This window comes from Pholis gunnellus, assembly GCF_910591455.1.
Source record: "Pholis gunnellus genome assembly, chromosome: 13".
Lineage (NCBI taxonomy): Eukaryota > Metazoa > Chordata > Actinopteri > Perciformes > Pholidae > Pholis > Pholis gunnellus.
In genome coordinates, this window is record NC_136540.1 from 5031238 (window position 1) to 5041056 (window position 9819).

The 9819-nt window shown below is 34.4% G+C and overlaps 1 protein-coding gene across 1 annotated transcript; it reads left to right on the top strand.

Moving 5' to 3' along the window:
* Window positions 1-54: 54 nt before the first annotated feature.
* scimp (SLP adaptor and CSK interacting membrane protein) lies at window positions 55-6271 on the top strand. Its single transcript, XM_079172053.1, has 5 exons — window positions 55-161; window positions 838-956; window positions 3719-3770; window positions 4432-4508; window positions 5112-6271. Exons 2-5 carry the CDS (start codon window positions 845-847, stop codon window positions 5345-5347), a joined length of 477 nt encoding a protein of 158 aa, XP_079028179.1. The 5' UTR covers window positions 55-161; window positions 838-844; the 3' UTR covers window positions 5348-6271.
* The last annotated feature ends 3548 nt before the right edge of the window (window positions 6272-9819 follow it).

Sequence of the window (9819 nt, forward strand, 5' to 3'; positions counted from 1 at the left end):
CCTTCACATTTCTTTGGTTAACTCAGAACATTTGAAACTGCCATGCAAATACTACACATGATGACACATTGTCATATCTTGCCATCCACTTTTATCATCAACTTAATGAGACGTTTCAACCCACTTTACCAGCCCTGAAGACATCAGCTGTTTGCTGAAAGGTAAGGAACATTCTGAGTACTTGGAATGAAGAAGTTGATGTTCGATGAAATAACATTTTGGACTTGAATGAACCCTAAAAACCCAGGTCTACGACCAAAATATTCATAGTAAATATAGTTGTGTTGTTGTTTAAGATAACACTTTTATGTGCATCCATGTGTGATAAAATATCACAATATCCAGTGACACTTTGTTCTGAAGCAGCAGTATTTGTCAGTTGACAGGAAGCTGTTGTAAAGAGGATATGGAGGCGTGCAGATAAACAAATGACCTGTTCATTTCAACCTGTTCATGTCGATAAAGGAACATAAATAATTTTTTTTAGCTGACATACACAATTAAGTTGAAAAAATTAGGTCATGTCAAGTACAGGTACAGATGACTCAGCCGAACAAAAGCTTTTGTTCACATTTTTGAGAGACTTCTTCACAAGAAAAAAAGTCCCTAGAGATGATTAAGAGGCTTGTTTGACTCCCACAGTAACGTAAACACCAAAATAACCTTAAGACTTAGTCAACGCACAAAAAGGGGAAGTGGTGAATTTTCTTCTTTCCGATCCTCAGTTCTGTATACTGAAAAGCAACAAGTCAGATGTCTTCTTGTTGTGAAGAATCTGTTTTCTGACAGCTTTAAACCTGATTTTCTCTTTTAATCTTCTTTTGTTGTGTCGAGCAGAGGGCCCATGGAGCTTTTACGCAAATTATTCTGGCTATGGGTGATCATTGCGATTATTTTTGCGTGTCTTGTGATCAGCCTCATCTTCATCTTCATCAACAGGTGCTTATCAAGAGCAGGTAGGTTGAACCTCTGCCCACACATGTATAGGTTGAACGTGACAAAATGTTTGCTGTCTTTTTCCTGTTCTGACGCACATTTCTACTTTTCCTCTTATTTTGAAATTAATGCTATGGATGCATTAAGGAAAGTCAAGTGGTAAAACATTTAATTAATGTTTAATACATGTTTTCCCACCTCAACGGGGTCGGTTTTGTATTTGACACACTAGTTAGACCGTCAAAGGGAAAGAGAATGTACAGAACATGTAAAATGTTTAATATAACATGAAATACTTTGTTATGGGAGTGTGTTTTCCTCTAGAACATTTTGAATAATGAACTCAGTATTAATAAAATCACACAATTAGCCAATTAAATTATATAACTTTATACAGACAAACATGCTCCAGCATGTATTTAACAGTGCTGGAAGAAGTATTCAGATACTTTAAAGTACTAACACCACACTGTTAAAATACTCCATTTCAAGTAAAAGTCCTGCATTCAAAGCCTAATGTAATGTAATTTTTTGTATTATTTGTGTTTCTGGATTAATATTACTACTGCATTGATATGTTGAATATTACTGCTGTAGATGTTTTTAAGTCCTTTATATAAATGCATCGTATTCTATAAGATCATCATACGCTTGTATGCTCGGTCCTGTGAGAACCACGTATCTCTAAAAAGAACAGCCTGTTTTCAGCTTTGTGATAATGCATTTTCCAGCTGATCTAAGAGGCTTTTTAAAGAGTTTATTTATCTTAAGAAGTACAATATTTACCTCTGAGATTGAGTGCAGTAGAAGTACATAATAGGCACATGCACAACACATGATGTATATAGTACAAAATGTGCATTATAAGACAAGAATAACTGGTTAAACGGTAAACAATTGATCGTATCTTCCCCATCAAACTCCGACTTTGTTTGTGACTCAGCTACGAGCGTTTATCAGTGACAGCTGCCCACAATAAGTGCTTATTTTCCAGCATAGTCATTGTGTGTTGGTGGACAGTGTGTTATCTCAGAGTGAGACCAGAGTGATAAACTGTTAATACGCTGCACAAACCAGCAGTATATCATAATCCTCATTGGCATATGTTAGTGGGAAGTGAAACACAAGTGATAAGGTGACATAAGCCAGTAGCATGGTGGAATAAATGATCTTTACTTAAAAGGGACATGAAACTGTAAAAGTTGCAATACTTTAATATAAAAATGTTACGTTATAAGTCAAGGCCCTACGTTGAAAAAGTATATGTAAGTATTATCATCATCAAAATTAAAAGTAAGAGTTTAATGTTGAAAAATGGTCCCACTGAGTGTTAGGTTTAGCTGTAGTAATAGAATAGGAGTAGAAAGGAGATTCACATTCAAATCAACGTAGCAGGACGGTCAGAGCGGCAGCCATTTTTATGTGTACCGTTGCCACTACGACCATTTTAACATGCTAACTTCTGTACACATTAAACCGACTTTTCAAGTCAAGTCACAGACTAAAACGAGCTATGGAGTTGTAACGTTACGAAGTGTAGAGAGTAAATAAATTAAATTAAACAACTTAATAATTCATACAAACACTCTTTTCACAGCCAGCAGTAGCCACTAGCCAGTTGTACGCTAGTTCACTAGCTTGCTCATTCCGCCATGCTTAAATGCTACACTAGTACAAGTTAGCTAACTAGCTAGCTGTAAGCTGTACGCTAGTTAGCTAACTTGCGTATTACCCCATAACAGCTAACAACAATCGCCATTTTCTTTTGCAGTAGTCAAAGATGTAAACAGTTCAATGTCCGTTCTACTACTATTCTATTACTATGGATTTAGCATTAGCATTTGAGCAATTTACTGTTGTAGTTGGAACTAATTTTAACATTTCTTTGGATGGTTTTATCTCTTTGTAAATGTTGTATATGAAATCCTAATATGTAATGTAACTAATGCTGTGAAAAATGTAGTGAAGTAAAAAGTACTAAGTCAATATTTCCCTCTGAGTTGTAGAACTGGAAATACTTGAATATTGAGGCCTTTATGGTCACACGGAATTTCAAGTAAATGTTGAATTTACAGTAAAAAGAAGTGAGCATCAGATGTAACTTTCATTTTCAATATCATTAACTGCCTGTTTCTTTTAACTGAAAAACCAATATCCTGTCACAAATGAAAAGCCAGAAGAGGAAGAGAAACCAAACACAAAACACACTGGCATCATGACTATGAAAGTATTACTCTGAGGGTTTTGCTGCAAAGCTGAAGAAAAACTATTATAATTGTATGAATTGCTATTATTAGTGGTGCCTTCTGGATTTGATTAGCTTAGATGAAACTTTAATGATCCCTGAGGGAAACTGGGCTGCAGCGGCAGAGAGAGCGGCTCAGTGATGGTTTAGGTTGAGCATAAACACAGAAGAAATAAAGGAAACAAAATATAACTCATAAGTAAAAGCATATATGGATACAAAAGGAGATTATGAAAACATGAATACTGTTTGTATATAAATCTAGATATAAACATGGTTTAATGTGCAAATGTTTATTGTTAAGTTTTCGAATGATCATGTCCTACTTAGAGCTGAAAGCAAATAAAGAACCTTATGTTAACAAATCCTGTTTATTTTTGTCCTCATTTCTAACAACGTGATCCTGAATTCCCCAAAATAACAACCCTCTGTTTTTCATAATTATCAAAGATTTGACCAACCTTTTGACTTTTTATAGACTTTTCTTCTTCCTGAATTGCTTAAATTTAACGGCACTCTCTTTTTGTTTTTCCAAAGGAAAACACAGAATCATGCAGTTTCCCAGAAAATCTTCGGACTTCACTGTCAAGTATGAATATTCACTCTTTTTCTCACATTTGATGTTGTATACATTCAACCTAAATGTACTGTATAGAGGAAACGTTTCACATTTAAGGAGATGCACTTATTCACTTTGTTTGCCGAGCATTAGATGAGAAGATTAACGTATATTTGTCGATTCAATATGAAGTGGTTAGCTTAGCTTAGCAAAAAGACTGGAAAAAGGCGGAAAAAGCTATGGCTCTGTAAAAAGTTAGTTATTTGAATTTATCCAAAACGTGTAAAAACATAAACGTGTGGTTATAGTGGGTATCGTGATGTTTTCATCAAGAACCCTACATAAAGGCTTCCCAATTACAGTTTTTGGGTGTGTGGGCTGGGAGGATCTTTTAACTCCCACGCTTTCAACAGTCCTTGAAGAACTCATTCTTCCAAAAAGGGTTCTTCACAAGTAAATGGTTCTGAGTAGAATCTCAGCCCTTCAGGAAGATCCCGTTGGAACCCTTAACTCTAAGTTTCTAGCTTCATATTAAAGGAGACATACAGTATGTGAATGGTATCAATCTTCTCATCTAACTCATGGGCAAAAAAAGTGAATAAACTTATTTCTCAATACTGTTCCTTTAGGTGTTAGATTTTACACACTGAACCGCAAAACATAAATACATTTCTTCTTCTTGATTCCTCAGGATCAACCAATACCAGGAGAGAAACTTTAAAGCCGAGACCCCACCTTTACCTCCTCGGTCACAGTTTCTCACAGCAGGCAAGACACAAGACACAACATTTGACCACTGAGTACAGTCAAATTAGAAGTGTTCACTGCTCAAATCAGATCAGAATAAATGATTTTTGACACTAACATTAGCATTTTAGTAAAATAACTCTTTAGTAACGAAACTCTAAACTTGTCATTGCTAACATTAGCGAGCTGAAGTGCTTCTGGTTTTATACAACAAGCAAGAAATAACTTATTATTTAGGGATTTAGGGGTACACTGTCAGACCCTGCTGCAATAAAATAAGAGTTTTTTTAAAGGGACTCTGGTGCTCGGAAACACAACCAACTTTGTCCACAGGGACCGCCAAAATCAACACTAAATAAAAGTTCCTTGTAGTAACTTTAAGTACGATTTGAGTACTTCTTCCAAGGGATGTGTGAAATAGTTTTAGTATTTATATAACTATTATGTAAATAGACTCAAATATATGTTGAGAGTCAATTCACGTGAATAGCTTTTTCGTATAGGCTTTAATAAAATAATATGTCTATTATTGCAATCTACCATCAAACTGTTACACTTTTATATTGTAACTCCATAAATGTAGTAATAATAAATTCTGCCTTAATGCGAAATTTGTTGTTTCAGAGGCCCAAAGCTATGAGAACCTGGCCGAGGATAAGAACTTTTCCGACTACGAGCAGGACAAGCAGCTTGACTATGTAAAGTTGGAGGATGGAGGTGAGACTCTTCCTCCAGAGTACCAGGATCCAGATTACCAGAATCCAGATCCAGCAGCGGACGACGCCTCCACGGAGGACTACGACGACATCGGAGGTGAAGACGAAAACCAGGGTGAAGAGGACTACGACGATGTGGGTTAAGAGGACAAGACAACAGGAGAGTGATTAATTAACAAAAGACACGTTTGACTCTCATATCTGGATCCTGCTGAGCGGAGAGATCAGAACGACATTACTCCGGCTAGTTTTTGATATTATTCATAAAAAATAAAATGTTATTTGTATTTTACACGTATTTTTGAGAACAAAGAAAAGCACTGAGGAGGCGGAAAATGGAAGCGGTCATAACTTTGAACATTACAGGCTTTAAACTGTTTATTTTAAGTTATTTAAGTGGTCGTTCTGAACAATCAACGAGCAGTTATTTGACATATCTTTCAAAGTTTCAATATTGGTTAATTATTGACAACATGTGCGACTAGCTGGTCAGACAGAGGTTATCAAAAATAAAATTATTCTTTTTATGTTTCTGATTTAAAACCTAATATTTAAATCTGAATAACTATTTGGATTTTTTTGTTGAATACCATTTAAAGAATTAACTTGATATTGTAATATTGTTATGTTATCTGATTTTGTGATGGGAGTTATTTAAGGGTATTGATACCACTTTGACATGTTTGTGCTAAATATGAAGTTATTGAGACGGGAGGCGATTAGCTTAGCTTAGCTTATTTTAGTTTAGCTTAGCTTAGCTTAGCTTAGCAAAAAGATGGAAAGCCGTGGGAAACAGCTAGCCTGGCTTTGTCTAACATGTTAATTGTAATTCTTTAATCCATCCAAAAACAGAGATGTAAAAGAGGATTTTCAACCTTGAGATTCTTATTTTTCATTATTTAAAATATATAAATGTCCATTGTTGTCCATTTCAGTTAAAAACACATCACACATGTTGCAATGAATGACAAGTTCCTTCTTTACAACTAACAAAAGTGCTGTTGATTATTTTGACTCCTGTGTTCCTGCCGTTGAAAATAGTCCCCAATAAATGCACAACTTCTGTTTGAGTACCATTTGTTGAAAACTACAGTGCCTTTGTTAATATTAATTTTGTGACACGTATTTTAAAAATGTGCATCTTCTGCTCCACTCACAGTATATTTACAAAAATACACATCATAATAAACTGTCCATGGTATCCCCTAAAGTTGAAAAAAATGGAAACTAGCATGCATTGTTACATTTTAACTTCTCTCCCTGGACTTTGACCAATTCAGAAAGTTTGCATTTAGTGTTTGGAGAGGAAGATCACTGTTTAAAACATGTCAGTGCTTAAAAACAACATGTTTTATATCTTTTAGCTAACATATGCTCCACTCTTGGGTGTAATTAGACCCATATGATTGTCTTTCAGCCTCTTGTTCTCAGAAGATTATTTTAATATTAGTTTAGCAGTTCTTTAAACCTTGTGAGTATCAGAATTGTTTGTGCATTAAACATATTAAAGCTAATAAATTATGCAAAAGGTTAGTATGTTTGGGGAATAAACTCGCCCCATCAGACGTGGACGTGCACCGGAGTTATGAAGAAATGATTGTAGCAGCATAAAAAATGATCCGTTTGTTATAAGTATTCAGATATTTTACAGCGGTAAAAGTACTAATTCCACGCTGTAAAAATACTCCACTACAAGCAAAAGTCATGCATTCAAATTTAAAAGTAAAAGTATTTGCAGCAAATTAAAAGTATTGATTGATCGATAAAGTGTTTTATTTCATCACAGGACAGGAAGGGGACAGAAAACTGTCATCTGAGAAGAAACTAAAGTAGATAAATGTAATGGAGTAAAAGTACAATATTATTATATAAGTAAGTAACATTAAATAGAAATACTTGAGTAAAGTATACGTACTTTGTCACTTGACAACATAAACCGTATTGATTGGTTTACTGAGACTCATTTCCTCAATTCTAAGAATGAGCACTTTTCTGCTGAATCCAGAGTTTTGTAGAATCTGACCACTGTTTGGTAACAACTGTATCAACAGTCAGCAGATGTCTGCTGCTGCCAACATACAGTATGAGTTCATTTCCTGACTGCTCAGAAGTCAAACGAGCTGTCAAAGGCAGAAATGTGGAACTTAAAATAACATGTTTTTACTGTGTTTTTATGGTTTGTGCTATATTTTAACTGTTGTATTTAAATGCGCTTTATGAGCTTTAACTCTCCTGTCAATGGAGCCACATTGAACTGAATGTTTACTAAACATAGTCCACGCATGTAAAAGTCATGTGATCAAACTCACACTTTAGTGAAAGTACTGAGGTCAAAAGTAAAAATATTCAGATTCCGTCAACTGCAATTGTTGATAAATCATGAATTAATTATGGTAAACGATCAAGTCTGCAGCTGTAAATGTTAATGAGATGAACTTTGACCCAGATGTGCTGATGAGTTAAAATGGAATAGAAGTAGAAAGAAGTATACTATAAAGAAGTATATGGAAATACTCAAGTACAAGTACCTAAACATTAACTTGAGTAGTTAAAATGAGTAAATCTCTTTCCCTGATCATTGGAGTAACTTCAACATCATCCATCCGTCATTATATTCTTCATTTGGTTTTCTTGGGGCCCCCTGGTGGCAGCAGGGCCCTTATCGGCCTCTCAGTCAGTTTGTACTCTATAATTAATGCTTATGTATCCAAATATTGGACTGAAAAAGGGGAAAAAATCGACAAAAAAAAGAAGTAATTTGGTCTCCATTTATGAAAAAGCTCCCACAGTTTGGTGACCTAAATACATAATCTCTCACACACTGACCACATAATAACATCCTGTCAGGCACCAGTCTCTGCCTCTCTTGGCCCTGGGAAGTTTTAATGGATATAAGTGGGTTTGGACGCATCAGTTTAGGATTAAGTGAGCTGATGACGCTCCAAGAAGATGATGCAGGAAACAAAAATGCACAAAAAATAAGGTGAAAGTCTGAGAAATTTGGGCAAATAACGCCCAGGCCAAACACATGAAGTTCACTGAGGTTAAATAATGGTGAAATGTGACAAAAATGACTCATAATATGAACTCATAACTGTCTATACTCACTCTCAGCATGTGCTACTAAGCTGCTGTTATCTAGTGTGCAACTGCTTGGTGGAACAAACAATATGATAATCATTATTTCATAGCATTTATAAGCAGTATATACACATTTAATAGATGGATTTGTAACACATTATAATGTGCTTGTAATCAGATATAAGAACACTTTAAGTGTATATTAATGTGCTGTAATTACTAACAATTATAACCTCTCCTATGAAGACATATTTTACTTTATAACAACTTTCATATTGTCATTCCTTATCTGTTTATAATACAGGTAGAGGTTTGATGAATGACCTAATATTAGCATAAACATAAGTATTAGATATTATTAATAGATGTGAGGAAACAATACTGTTGGAAAATAAAGTGTAAAAGGAGTATTGAGGCCTAAAACTTTTTCTTTTATGTTGAAAATCTGCAACTTTATTTACACTATTACAGCAACAAATAAAACAAATAACAAATATTTAAACTTGAATTCAAAACAACGTCAAAATAACCCTAGTGAGAAATACAAATGTGCTTTCTATTACACTTATTTCCATGTCTTATCTGTTTTTATCTTGTATTATTGTTGGGTATTTTATCTTGAATTGTCTGATTTTATTTCCCTCAATGTGGTCCTGGAATGTTTTTATCCTGGTTTAACCATCCAAGGCTTTGTTTAAAGTTAATTATTTACATTACTGTTTCCATATTAGTTTGTGTTTTATTCACATTATCTAGGACTGCAGATAATTTCCTTATCTATTAATCTGCCAATTATTTTCTCAATTAATCTGTTGATCATTTTGTCAACACAATAAAGTGTCCGGAAATATTGAAAACTGTCCAAAATCCAAAGAAATTCATTTACCAATCACATACAAGAGAAACAGAAAAAGAGCAGCACATTCTTACAGCTTAACTGGAATGTTGGGGTCAAAATGTCAGTCGACTAATTGATTAATGAACTAACTGGTTTCAGATCTAATTGCTGAGGTCACTGCACACAATGCAAAGAAACAGGAGGTCAGTAGGGCCCGTCTGACAGTCATGTTTGAATGTTTGCTGGCTGTAAAGTGTTGTGTATAAACTTTTTAATATACTGTATGAACACTCATATCTCTTAATGTAGGGTTCTACCTATTATATCCAGATTACTCAAGAGTAAAGTGTAACCTGAAGTCCTCATGTACACATAAAACAATATATACTTGTAAAATAGTCTTCTAAATTGTCACAATAATGGTGCTTCAAAGGTTATGAGATGCACCATGATGTAATATATAAAACGTAATGATAATAAAATACATGAAAGAATGTAGTTCCTGTTTTTAGTTATATTTGATGATACTGGTGAAAGTGGTTATGTTAATAATCTGACTTTCCCCTCTGGGGATTGATAAAGGTTTATCTTATTTTAGGATACTTCCTTCTTCTTTTAAAATGTTTGATAAAACATTATCATATTAATAATCTTAACGGTTGTTTGAATTGTCTGCTGTCTTTTCTAATTAAAAAAA